This window comes from Danio rerio, chromosome 9 (assembly GCF_049306965.1).
Source record: "Danio rerio strain Tuebingen ecotype United States chromosome 9, GRCz12tu, whole genome shotgun sequence".
Taxonomy (NCBI): domain Eukaryota; kingdom Metazoa; phylum Chordata; class Actinopteri; order Cypriniformes; family Danionidae; genus Danio; species Danio rerio.
In genome coordinates this window covers 42,764,053-42,778,029 of record NC_133184.1, presented here as the reverse complement: position 1 = coordinate 42,778,029, position 13,977 = coordinate 42,764,053, and the positions used below count along the sequence as shown (strand labels likewise).

At 34.9% G+C, this 13,977-nt stretch overlaps 3 protein-coding genes across 7 annotated transcripts in view; 2 read left to right on the top strand and 1 right to left on the bottom strand.

Annotated features, from left to right (window-relative positions):
- The window catches only part of ankar (ankyrin and armadillo repeat containing), a 33,911-nt gene extending 30,867 nt beyond the window's left edge, over positions 1 to 3,044 (top strand). For all 4 annotated transcript variants that reach the window (XM_068223336.2, XM_073911751.1, XM_073911750.1 and 1 more), the window contains 3 exons: positions 2,376 to 2,572; positions 2,664 to 2,710; positions 2,804 to 3,044. In XM_068223336.2, coding sequence (XP_068079437.1) covers positions 2,376 to 2,572; positions 2,664 to 2,710; positions 2,804 to 2,949 — 390 coding nt within the window. In that variant the 3' untranslated portion in view covers positions 2,950 to 3,044. The remainder of the gene's footprint in view (positions 1 to 2,375; positions 2,573 to 2,663; positions 2,711 to 2,803) is intronic.
- Positions 3,045 to 8,616, bottom strand: osgepl1 (O-sialoglycoprotein endopeptidase-like 1). Its single transcript, NM_001005301.1, is given in 7 exon segments — positions 3,045 to 3,182; positions 4,740 to 4,811; positions 4,890 to 5,020; positions 5,124 to 5,272; positions 6,238 to 6,442; positions 6,808 to 7,195; positions 8,322 to 8,616. Coding segments are annotated over 7 exon segments (1,215 nt in total). The 5' UTR covers positions 8,507 to 8,616; the 3' UTR covers positions 3,045 to 3,097.
- On the top strand, positions 8,426 to 12,993 carry adat3 (adenosine deaminase tRNA specific 3). Of its 2 annotated transcripts, none has more exons than NM_001293177.1 (2): positions 8,426 to 8,564; positions 11,821 to 12,993. In NM_001293177.1, the coding sequence occupies exon 2, from the start codon at positions 11,861 to 11,863 to the stop codon at positions 12,869 to 12,871; it is 1,011 nt and encodes a 336-aa protein (NP_001280106.1). In that variant the 5' UTR covers positions 8,426 to 8,564; positions 11,821 to 11,860; the 3' UTR covers positions 12,872 to 12,993. The 2 variants fall into 2 exon arrangements, with proteins under 2 accessions (NP_001280106.1, NP_001005300.2); NM_001005300.3 differs by lacking the exon at positions 8,426 to 8,564 and adding an exon at positions 8,829 to 8,992.
- Positions 12,994 to 13,977: the final 984 nt, after the last annotated feature.

Sequence of the window (13,977 nt, the reverse complement as noted above, 5' to 3'; positions counted from 1 at the left end):
TGGGCCCTCCCAGAAACATGCAGGTTGCCAGATTGACAACACAAGCAGGAGCGAGTGTTCCTGACGATTGAGCCTGCTCAGTTGCTAATATTTGCTAATTAAAAACCACCTCATTGAATTTTTATATCTCTGAATCAGCATCTCATTTCACAAATCGCTTTTTCAGCAATACTTCAAGACTGATATGAAACATACTGTTTTTCCAACAAGGCAACCCAAGGTGGTGAAATATAAATAGGTTGTTTTAACATAACTTCATTGATGCGAGACTTCTTCTACATAGGAATCGCTATCAAAAGATCAGAATATTTCTGTTTTGTGTTGTTTATAATTGTTTAAATCGGCCAAAATCAGAAATGTCGAACAGCTTTCATAGACTTACAAAAGTTTTAGCTCATAAGGGGAGAAAGTTTAAGAGATTGACTGAAATAGAAGAAAAGGCGGCATATAATAAACATTTATTCAATACATAATACGTGCAATACATAATACGATGCTGTCAATACATAATTACGCTATAATTCGTTTGACAGCACCAGTAAAGATTATATACAGGCCTAGCTATGTGTATTATGTTTTAATGTAATCAGAACGACAGAGTCACTCGCTGTCTTCAAAAAACGACTAAAAACTCAACTATTTAGTCTCCATTTTCCTTACTAATCTGCAATTCCCTCTATGACTCCTCCGCTAACTACATAAAAAAAAAATACTACTGTTTTGCTTACACTTTCTTTACATACCTGAAACTTGCCTATAGCACTTATTCATAGTTGCTCTTATAGTTGTGTAAATTGCTTCCTTGTCCTCATTTGTAAGTCGCTTTGGATAAAAGCATCTGCTAAATGACTAAATGTAATGTGTTATATAAAAATCAGATATAAACACCACCATACTTTTGTACACCATACAAAATCTAGGAGAATATAAATAACGTACCCTACCATGTAATCGCTGTAATAAAATCTCTTTTTTTTGCAATAATCCATGTCTTTACTGGCGTTTCGGCAGAATAAACAACCGTAACGTTAAGGTCTATATGCGCAGCAGTGGTGAATGTTTGTTGATGGTAAATTCATTGACCGAACAAAATGGAAATGCAACCCTTGCCACAAAACTAGACGGTTAATATTGTGAAGCACTGTTTATCCCTAACAAAAATGTATAAATAATAATGTAGACTATGCGTTAATGCTTTTGTATGCTTTCTTCTGTTATTTCGTGATGTCTAGAACATGGGGGAAATACAATAGTAATTTATAATAAACCATATATTAAAGTGTATAATGTGTACAACTCTTTGTCAATGAACGCTACAGAAAACTGTAGCATAATAAACTGTAATAAATACTGTAACATTAGTGTAAACTGTGGTGCATTGTGATGGTGTATAATCATAGCGTAGAAAACTGAAGCCTGTTGAATGATTTGTTTATTACTACAGTTGTGTTGTACAACAGCAACAATATAATCACTACAGCAATTCAAGTAATTATTTATAGTATCTACAGCCTTGATGACAGGCAAATATATTTGAGTTTAGTAGAAAACTCAGCCCTCTTCATGATATAAAGATCATGCCCAACATATGTGGTTATTTTCTATTTATTTCTCCTTTGAAGTATGGTATAAATCGCAAAAATACGGACTTTCCCCTATGTCTCCCATTCAGTTTTTTACTCCATCTGAATTTCTCACCTCACTAAAACCACATGATTGCAAACAACCTATTGATTAAACTGGCTGTGGGCTGGTTATAGAGACCAAAACAAAGACGGACATTTCAGCACGGAACGCACATTTTTAAAGCACAATGTGCTTGTTAAGTGGTGACGTGTTTGTGATGTATGTAATACTGTTTCCGGGTCCAAGCCGTCATTCATTCGAGTGGAGAAATCATTCGTTTATGATCACGTTTTATTCCTATCACACATTAAAGTTAATTTTATATAGAATCATAGTGTACACAACAATCTCTGGGCTTGCAAATACCAAAAATTGAACAATTTATAAAAAATTCCATCACTTTCTGGCCATCGGATATTTGGCATGGACATATATATTGCGATCGTGATTTTCGAAACCATTAAATTGCTTTGTAGACGTTTATTATTACCATTTCATGAGTCTCATCATTCAGTTGAATAGAGCGCTTGGACCCGGAAGCCGCTTCGCGTGACGTCACACTTATCAAGCGGATAACTAATTGTAGCATTGTTTTTCAGATAAACATGTATGTCCACTTAGCATGATTCTTAAATATTTGCAAACATATTATACTTGTATGATTTAAAAGAGTCAAAAGCTTACATACAGCACCTTTAAAATAGTATTTCTAGGCTTTTTTTAACTATACTTTTCTTCCTGCATTTTAGGTTAGAACAGCTTGTACAAGCGCTCTGGGTTACCTGACCTTCAATCGTTATGCTCATCGACAGCTTATGACAAAATGTAGAAAATCCCCTCACATTTATGACCTCCTAATGAAGAATCTAGCTCCAGACGCTAGAATATCCCAATTGTTTACAGCAGAGTTTGAAAGACAGAGAAGAATAGGCTTTCCGTCCCTCAGGTACTTTAAATTTGGTCAGGAAGTAGCCGAATATGAGGCCTTTGATAATTAACTAGCATCATTTGTTTTCTTTCTGGTTTCTCCATTGCAGTTTGGGGATAAACGGCGGCCCTCCTGTGTCTCCTGGTAATAATAAAGGTATTTCAATTGACAGAGTGATATTGTGATTCTGGCTAAAACCGAGGAGTATATTTTACACGCAGCTGTTTGTGCTATATCATTTCTCACCAGGACCGTCGAAGAAACTGAACACTAGGGGTAGTCAGTCAGCAGTCGGCGAGAGGGAAACATCGGCTCCTTCAGTGCATCATGTAGGACAGAGGACCAAAAGCGCTCATCCCAAATTCAGACCCGGACGGACGCCCTGCCAACACTGAGGTTAAATGAAAATACCTGAAAAGCCCAGAACTACGGCTCTGCTGTTTACACCAAAAGGTGGCAAAAGCTGAAATAAAAGCGCATGCAAAACAGATACATATACAAGCTATAATTTATTAATAAGTAGGAACATGTTCCTACAACATGTCAAGAGTTTGTCCTAAGTTTTAATTTAGGAACTTTGATGGCAGCTTCTTTAACTTCTGAGGTGATGTCTAGTCCAAGTGGTGCCCTAAAAATAGCAAATGAAAAATATAATGTACAGACAGTATGAACAAATGAAAATTGAAACTTATAATTCTAATATTGTGCAATGCATATTTGAAATATTTATTATTCAGATAACAATTTGAGTGAAGGTATGTCTTTAAAAGAGATAGTTCAACCCTAAATGATAATATTGTTTTATTTAAAAAAAAAACATATTTTTTAGGTTCTACAGCAGAAACATGTCACTTACTTTTTGGATTGGGGTTAAGCAAATTAGCAACAGATTTATTTTTAGGTTATTAGTATATTAGATAGGATATAACGTGGTATGGCTAAAAAGTGGTTTGTGCCAAACTTTTAAAATCAAAATTAAATGCTTTATACATCAATTTTACGTCTGTAATTTTGTATATTTCTGAACGAAATATGATATTTATTAAGAAAAAATTGCTAAGTTTTAGACCATGATAGATATGAAGCAAATTAATAATTTATGAAAAAGGTTTCAATGACTGATAACTAAGCCCACATGAAATCTATGCGTGCAGAAATTTGCTAATTTTTGTGTCCATTCTTGAGTCTATTTATTTATGTAAATGTGTGTACATTTACAGTTGAAGTTTTTTGTTTTTGTTTTTTTAAATGTTTCCTAAAATGATGTTTAACAGAGCAAGGAAATTTTTACAGTATGTCTGATAATATTTTTTCTCCTGGAGAAAGTCTTATTTGTTTTATTTTGGCTAGAATGAAATCAGTTTTTAATTTTTTAAAAATCTATTTTAGGGAAAAAATTATTAGACCCTTTATTTTTTCGATAGTCTACAGAACAAACCATCATTATAAAATAACTTGCCTAGTTACCCTAATTAACCTAGTTAAGCCTTTAAATGTCACTTTAAGTTGTATAGAAGTGTCTTGAAAAATATCTAGTCAAATATTATTTACTGTCATCATGGCAAAGGGTTAGGATAAATATGGAAAATTATGATTAGGAAAATTATGATAAAATAAATCAGTTATTTGAGTTATTAAAATTATTGTGTTTAGAAATGTGTCGAAAAAATCTCTGTTAAACAGAAATTAGGAAAAAAACGGGGGCTAATAATTCTGACTTCAACTGTATATGGTATATTCAGTAATATTAGTGAATAATATGCAAATAGTTATCTAATTTATTTACAATAGTTTGTTACAATAGTCACAATAATCCTAGTCTAGTTTTTTTAGTAGATATGCTACAATATTCTGTTTTAGTAGATATATTATATATATTAGATATACTACATATAATATGGGAGACTTGCTGTAGCTTTTTTACCAGTCAATTGCATCTAATTGAATTTGTATTGTAAACCTTAAATAAAAGTTATTATGTTTTATTTCATGTTTTAAGTTTTGTTAGTGTTATCATACTCTCAAAATCATTTTTTTTCTGTGCAGAAATACCAAAAAATGTCAGCAGATTCTGTCTGGCTCTATTCATAACTAATAAATCATTCATAATAAAACTGTAATCATGCATTAAAAATATAAAACGTGCTATTTATTAACTACCAGAGCAAAAGCAATTTTAACTCACTTGGGTTCATAGCTGACTTCTTCAGAATAGGACAAGATTCCCTTTCCCTGCTTTAGTCTCTCTATGCCATTCCTAAAAACAAAAAAGTCAATGAGCAACACAAGTCAATGCCTTCTGCATATTATCAAGACAACGATGTTATGTTCTTACCATGCAATCATGACTCCATTATCAGTGCAAAACTTTGACGGAGGGCACAGTAAATGCAGCCCAGTGGCATCTGTGATGATTTTCAGAATCTGTCTGATGTATTCATTACTGGCTACTCCTCCTGAAACAATCTGTAGAGGAAGAGTTCTATTTATGCATGAGACTGAGTGAAATTTTTACCATACGTCTATGAAGGAGAACACATTCTTTGGTTGAAGTTTTCAGTAAACTTACCAGTGTCGGATTCTGCTCTGGCAGAAGACCTTTGGATTTGCAGAACAAAATGGCTCGATGTGTTCGTTTGGCCAAGTGAGATGCTACCGTGTGTTGTGAGGCAGCAGCAATGTCTTTTACACAAGATAAAAACTGTCCTGCTTCAACACCTGTGGAAAAATAGTTTGGCAGTACATTTAAATTTGATATTTTTATTGCAAATGTCAAATGTGAAGTAATAAAAATGAGTCCAACTAAGCTTGATAGTCGCAATTACTGATGCAAAGGGCTTCCAAAACGTTTGTCATTCTGAGAAAGCAATCCCATATTGCATTGTGACGAATTCAGTGAAAAAAAATAATCCAACCAAGACAGCAGATGAAGTAACATGAAGATTATTAATCTACAGTTGAAGACAAAATGATTCATCTTTTTCAAATATTTCCCCAATGATGTTTAACAGAGCAATGACATTTTTCACAGTATTTACTATTTTTCTTCTGTAGAAACTCTTATTTCTTATTGGTTTGAATAAAAAACAAATATTAATAAAAAAAAACCCTGCTAAGGTCAATATTATGGACTCTTTTCACATTTATGGGTTTCTCAGAAGCAGAAGTCGCCATTAATTGGGTAAAGTGAAGTGAATGGGAGAGTACAACAAATGTTTTTTTACAATCTTATTTGCTCAAATAATAAAAGAAATTCCACGATAATGAAATAAAAAATGTTGTGAGACTGATAACGACAGCCAAAAGAGAAAAATGTCAAATTTACTGTTCCACCCATAAACGTTATAAACAACCCGTGGTGTAAAGCGTACAGAAAAATCATACTCAAGTAAATGTACCATTACTTGCTTAAAAATGTAGTGCGAGTAAAAGTATCTGTTGTAAATATTACTCCAAGTAGGAGTACTCAATAGTAGTGAGTATTACGCTGTAAAAAGCAGATGCATTTACATGTATTTGTGGATGTGTGTAAACGTAACGTTCTATAGTGCATTTAGTTTAGCCACACAATGTCATAAGACATTAATATTAGGTTAGATTTAGGTTGTGATGTCAGGTGACCAAAATTCACTCACTACAGAATAAAACCTGCTCTTTTCATCTAAAATGAACAGATGATGTACCTTCTTCTTTCTCTTTTTTGTTTATTGCCCCTGTGATCTGTGTTCGCAAACCAGCAAATGAGAAATTGCAGTCGTAGTTCTGCCCCATTGGTGAAATGAAGTGAAACGCAAGTCGATCTCCTTCTTTTGCCAGTCGCTCGATGGCTTGTCCACCACTCAGAGTCCCACATTCAGGGTGATTCCTGAGAGAAAGTCTTCTGGCAATCTGTAATTTGAAAGGAAAGGTCTTAAAGGGAAAGTTCATCCAAAAATGAAAATTCTGTCATCATTTACTTGTTCCAAACCAAGTTGGGCTTCATTATTCTGTTGGACACAAAAGAAGATAATTTGCAAAATGCTGAAACCTGTAACCATCGACTTCCATAATATTTGTTTTCCTGTATTTGTGTTACTGGTTTCTAACATTCTTCAAAATATCAACTTTTGTGTTCAACATAATAAAAAAAAACTCAAAGTTCTGGAAACATTAGAAGATGAGTAAATAAATAGTGAGTACATTTTTGTTTGTGTGTGAACTATCCCTTTAAATGCATATTCACAGGTTTATTCAAACGCATTGCAATCTGATACCTTATCTAACGTGTCCCCGGCTGCTTCATCTAGAGTTTGTCCCAGAAGAAGAAACTCATCGATTCCTTTGGCCAACGCTAGAAGGGAATGACCTCCTGAGACAAGGAGCACAAGGAAAGGGAAGTCTAATGGATGCAGCATTCTCACGGTGAGGGCATGAGCCTCCATATGATGGATAGGGATGAAGGGCTTTTGGTGTTGTCTCACAAACTTCAGGCTGTAATCTAAACCAATCCCAAGACTGAGGGCAAGGCCAGGCTTTACTGTTGTTGCCACAGCTGTGAGTTCACTGGGTTCAATAGCACTTCTGTTAAGAGCCTCCTGGACCACTCTGGAGATGTTTTCTCTGTGTAGGCGTTGGGCCACTAATGGGATAATTCCACCCGTTCTGGAAGAGCATTATTAAGTGAACAACACACGCATAGCATGAATTAGAGTAAGTTTATACCGTTTCAGATTTTAGTTTAAAATATGAGGCAGATTGTATGTTTTTTTGGATTTTTCAGTCACCCTTTGCTTTAAAAAAAATCCTTTTTGAGAGTTTGCAGTCTAAGTATCTTGAAATTATAAGGGGTATTTTTTATCATGAACTACTCAAGGGAATGTATGTTGCTCTTTTGTGTGGATCATGATGATTAAAGTGCAGTTGCTGCCTCTAATATTAAATCACTGCAGATTCAGCCTGCGATAAAGCAAAGAAACAGTTTGCTCTGCAACATTTTTGCATTCATGAGCTTGTAGTAAGCTTACGAGCAAATTAAAGTGAAAAAAAGACTTAGAATCGATGATATATGATATACATGATATATTGTTATTGTGAATTCTTTATATATATATATATATATATATATATATATATATATATATATACATACATACATATATATATATATATATATATATATATATACATATATATATATATATATATGTATATATACATATATATATGTATGTATGTATGTATGTATGTGTATGTATATATATATATATATATATATATATATATATATATATATATATATATATATATATATATATAGTTCACAGTTCATAGTTCATATACATATACATAGTTCACAGTTCATAGTTCATATTCATATTCACAGAATTTCTACAAAGTATGTTGTATACTGCAAACTCGCAGACTTTTTGGGTCACATCTATAACGCATGAAAAAACTAAACAAAATATAATTGGTTTAAGTACTAAAACAGAAATAAAAATAAGACAGCTAAAACTAAAATAACTATGACAATGAACAATAAATTAATTATTGTTAATTAATCAATTGTTAATTGTAATTAATAATTTAATTAATAAATAATAATACAAACTATTAATAAATGCTGTTATAATATAGTAATATTAATCAAATACTGTTTGCGGTATATATTATGTATTTTTGGTGAACTCAAGAACATTGAAAATCCTTTAAATTATTGAACATGTTATTTTTGCATGTTTTTGTAGCAACTGAGGAGTTTTCTGAAGGCTGTGACTACTATACTTACTTCAGGTGTGTCTCTTTCTGAGAATGCAGAGATTCACCCAAAATCCTCCCGGTCTCGTCCAGCACCGCCGCCCCGGTCTCATCGCAGCTCGTCTCGATCCCCAAAACTAACCTGGGTCTCGTTGAAGTGCTGAAGACTCTTCTGCTCCAGGACCGCAGAGCTCCAGGCAGACAACTCTGAAACATGCTGCTGTTAACACCGATAGTAGAGCACTTACTGACTGCTTCAACAACAACCTGACAGGTTAGATACGCTTTAACAATTGGGGAAAACTGGTGTTTCTTGGACCATTTTATTCGTTTTAGGAGCCTGTATGAAGAGAGAGGTTACATATAAACACGTCCTACTTACAGCAGGTCAACTTGGGTTCCGTTAGATTATGTTAGATATTTTTTTTCAATATTGAATAAATAACTTTAAGTCTATGGTATGTTTGAAGAATGAATAAATATGCTAATCATAATATCGTTGTTTAAAGTATAAGTAAAGTTCAACACGGGAACCATTATCGCTTACGCTTGTTTCGAGTAGGAAAATAATACAAGAGGAACGAAAGCTCACATGGAAGAGATGTTGTATTCTGAAGTACTTTGGCTGCTGTAACATTGTTTTTATAATTATTATCACTTGTTTTTTTGGCATAGTTGACGTCCACTGCTTTTTCCAATAAGGTAACTTAATGCTCTATTGTACCGCGTCCATGTGTTGTGTTTAGAAAGTTGACAGTCTGATATGGACAAACACTATGGACAAACACAGAAATACATAATATATAGATTTTCTTTGTTAAAAATAGAATTATAATGGGTAACACTTTACTTTGATGGTCCATTTGAGTATTAGTAGACTGCTTAATATCTGTTGATACTGCTCCTTCAACAGACATTTAACTGACTATAAGAAACTTTGCGAGTACATGTCAACTTACACTAACCCTAACCTAACAGTCTACTTATAATCTAATGAAAATTAACTTAGTTGGGATGTAGATGCAGTGTAACTTAAAATCAACAAACGGGCCATCAAAATTAAGCGTGACCTTATAATATGACTATAACATATAGTTGAAGCAAGAAAATGACATATACAGGATTTCTATATTATTTATATAAACGTTAGATGCAAATAAAGTGTCCACTTTTGTGAAGTAAGCTTTTTCATAAGTATAATGTTAAAATATGGGTTAAATGATGTCTCGTTGTCATAAACGTAACAAATGGTTTATCTAAAGATGAAATAACATACTTATTCTGACCTGTACTTATTAAAATATCTAAAATAGTAAGTGATAAAAATACATTGTATTAGATTTAAATGATTTGTTTTGCTTTCAAATGGTATTGGTTCACTGAATGTCTTGGAGTGCATGTATTTAATCTGTATTTTTTTAGGGAAAAAAACAAGATGAAACGGGACATTTTAATGCACAGGTGTCAAACTCAGTTCCTGGAGGGCCGCAGCTCTGCACACAGTTTAGTTTCAACCCTAATTGAACACACCTGATCCAACTAATTGAGTCCTTCAGGCTTGTTTGAAACCTACAGGTTTCTCAGGTCAGAGTTTACCAAGCTTGCAAACCTGCGAAACTTAAGGCATGACCCTGCGTTTCTGGTATGACGCATTCACGTGCGTATGAATGGAAGTGTATGGGAGGAAAAGCCCAGTGTGACCGCAGCTTAAAGCTGCAGTCACACTAGAGTTTGTGCGTGCGAAATTCTGTCGTACAGCTTCTGATGTAAGGGGCAGGATTAAACAAGATGATTAGACATTAAAAAAGAGAGAGAGATAGAGAGAGAAAAGATCTGCGAAACTTGACACACAAGCTTGCGTTTCCAGTCTGAAGCGTTCGCCTGCATATGAATGGAAGTCTATGGGGAGAAAAGTCCAACGTGACCACAGCTTCAGTGTGTTGAAGCAGGGTTGGAACTAAACTGTGCAGGGCAGCGGCACTCCAGGAACTAAGTTTGACACCCTTTCCTTCAATTATTTTAAAATCAAGTATTGCAGCCTTCATTCAAAAGTCTCTCATTTGTAATATGTGAGCATTTTTACTGTACAAAATTTGTCTGTGAACTAAATAAAATAATCATTTATTCATCAAATCGAGTTTAAATATGCAATAAATCGAGATTTAGATTTTAAACCAAATCTCCCAGACCTAGTATATAATAATACAGTTTATACTGCAAAATAATTGTTCTGTCCTCATTATCAGTTAAGATACATTTCTGTATTGAACCTGAGTCAATTTGGAGTCTTAAACTCAGGTTTCAGCAGGGTGTTTTCACACCTCTACTTTGGAAAAAGTCAGAAAAGTGGGTGTGTCCAGCTTTGTTTAGGGGGGAGTGTCGGAGGAAGAAAAGAGGCATAATGTGGGAGCTGACTTTCAGAGTCAAAACACACACACACATAGGGGACGAAGTGACTGTGTTTACATGGACATCTGTAGTCGAATTATTTGCCAAATTATTAAATAGTGGACTTTAACTGCAGTTTGGCTCTTTCATTCAGGGAATTCATTCATGTCCCTCGCGACAAACGAGATATTTGATTCGAGGAACTGCTGTAAGCGTATATTTTTCATGCAATGTTTGATACCGCACAGCAAATAAGAGAATAAACACCCTCCGCATTTAACGGAAACTTAGATGCACTCGGCAGGTAGCGTCAGAAAGCCGTTTGTGTTATTCCGGTCACAAATGCGGTGAAAATCCTACATGAGGTAAAAGTTTGGTTGTGGTGCTAACATGTTTACACTCGGTGCAATAGTTAACTTAGATACGAACAAACTGAATAAACAGAGAGCACTGGTCACTCACTTACCAAATCTGTAGAGACAGGACAATCACCAGCAACTAGAGCCGCGTCTTTATTAAGAGGAGACTACAAGAGATCCGGATCTCAGCGTTTGCAGATGAGAACAGCTCTCAGGTAAACAATAATCCTCCTTAGACATGTAAGTTATTGTTGTCGAGCGTCGCGTACACTGTTAATCCACACGTGACTCCAGCTGCGCTCTCACAGAGAGAAAATGAAAACAAAACTTAACTGCAGCAAACTATAAAAGCAACACTTCATGCTTGTTTTGCCAACACAATGTAGCGTCTCTGTCGTCTAAACACTCTGACAGTAATGAATATTAATGAAGTTGCACAATAGAGCGCGCTGATTGGTTTGAACCAAGCTTTACTCATGCATTAATGCATCACACTGTAAGACGTAATAAGACTCACTCTGGCACAGATGTCCAGTCTGCACGCTGGAATACAGGCTATTATGTCATGGTCGTGACGCAGCTTCAAAAGTTTGTTTCAAACCAGAAGTACGAATTTGCTTGAAATAACGCAAAAACAACCAATTTACACTTTTTAGTGAAATATAGGTGTCCTAATAGTGTTTTTAGCAGTGTGGGACACATATACGACTGTCAACAGCTCAAAAAATGTGTTTTGGTGTTTCGTGACCCTTTAACGTTGTCATCATGTTTCTGTGTCTACAGATGACTTGTGGAAAACCCTGATGATCCAGATTTCAAAAGGATGGAGCCCCAAGCCAAACGGAGAAAAGAAATGGACGACTATGATGACACCTGGGAGGTTCTTCCAGTTCTCTCAGATGAGCAATCCCAAGACCCTGAACTATTACCAGCCTACGCAGCGCCAATCCTGGAGAGAAGAGAAACATCTCGCCTGGTAAAAGAGCTGTCGCTGATCCATCCTTTACCAAACCTGCAGCACATCAAAAGAGTAAGACCTTGCAAACACAAAGACAGCCCTCATCCCTTAGAGGTCATTGTGTGCTTGGTCAGTGACGTCCAGAGCACAGACCCCAAAAAAGTCACACTTTCCCATCTGCTCCACACACAATGCTTCAACTCCAATGGTTTAGGTGACCCTTTTATTGTCCAAATACCTGCCAATCCTCCGCTGACCAGACCACAGTTCGAAAAAGCAAGTAAACACTGGCCGACATCATTTCACGAGGACAAACTGGTGACGTTTGCTCTGAAAGGCCAGTTATTTACGGCTCATCAGAAAACTAAAATGCGGGAATACATGTGTGTGGCTGTGAAGGCTGCAAAATCAGGTCGGGAGTTGGGAATGGATGCGGTGGGCGCTGTGATCGTCGATCCTAAAACCGAGCAGATTATTGCCGTCGCTCATGACTGTAAGCGTGGATCTCATCCGCTCCATCATGCCGTCATGGTCTGTATTGATCTTGTGGCCTGTGGGCAAGATGGAGGCGCTTATAAATATGAGAAATACCCAGCGTGTCGGTTTAGCTGCTCTAACAGTGTTTGCGATGGAAAGGAAACTGGTTTGCCATACATTTGTACCGGATATGATCTGTACGTCACCAGAGAGCCCTGTGTGATGTGCGCCATGGCTCTGGTTCATTCACGAATCAGCCGAGTGTTTTATGGAGCATCCACTGCAGACGGGGCTTTTGGGAGCAGGTATAAAATTCACTGCCAAAAAGATTTAAATCATCGATTTGAAGTGTTTAAAGGAGTGATGGTAAATGCGTGTGAGGATTTGTGTAAAGAGTAATTTTTTATTTTTTAAATTTTTTTCTTAAGAGGTGATATTAAAATTGATGTTTTAATTAGCAGTTTTGTAACTTCCCCTTTTTTAAATGTGTCCACAATAAAAAAAAAATACAGAGGATGCAATGATTGTTGTCTACTTTTAAGTAATGTATTCATTTTTTAATTTTAGTTTTGTTCTGCAAACTACTGATGCAAACTGACTTACAAAAAAGAAAGCTTCACTGAAGTATTTCAAACAGCAGACACTTTATTTGCATTTGTTATGTATAAAAATAATATAGAAATCCTACAGAACATTTAGTTCCTTCAACTATACGTTATATGCATATTATAGTTATATTTTTAACAACACATATATATTACAACAATATAATATATATATTGTTTTTAATTTATTATGTACAACTTTAAGGTCGAAATTATTAGCCCCTTTAAGCTCTATTTTTTTCTATATTTCCAAAACAAACCATAATTATACATGGTTATATGTAATAACTTGCCTAATTACCCTAACTTGCCCAGTTAACCTAATTAACCCAGTTAAGCCTTTTTAATGTCACTTTAGGCTGTATAGAAGTTGAAAATTTGAAGTTGAAACTTGAAAATATCTAGTAAAATATTATTTACTGTCATCATGGCAAAGATAAAATAAATCAGTTATTAGAAATAAGTTATTAAAACTTGTATGTTTAGAAATGTGTTGAAATTTTTTTTCTCTCCAATAAATAGAAATTGGGGGAAAAAATAAACAGGAGGGCTAATAATTCAACTGTGTATATCTAATTAACATGTTTTATAGAGCATCCACTGTGGACAGGGAATAAAATAAATAAAGCTAATGAAATTGTAATCACATCGCAATATATATATATATATATATATATATATATATATATATATATATATATATATATATATATATCGCAGAAATACAAAATATCACCATGTTAGATTTTTTTCAACATCGTCCAGCCCTAATTATTGTTTTTTTTTTTTCTTCACAATGTTGACTCTCCGCTAAGCTACACCCGAAAACCGACACACACCAATCGTGGCTTAGCAAACATAACTTTGCGCGGGAAGTCTGTCAAGCTTTCGAGTGTGGGA

Bases quoted from the DNA above. Each gene is read 5' to 3' on its own strand.
- adat3 (NM_001293177.1), top strand. From the start codon at position 11,861: ATGGAGCCCCAAGCCAAACGGAGAAAAGAAATGGACGACTATGATGAC.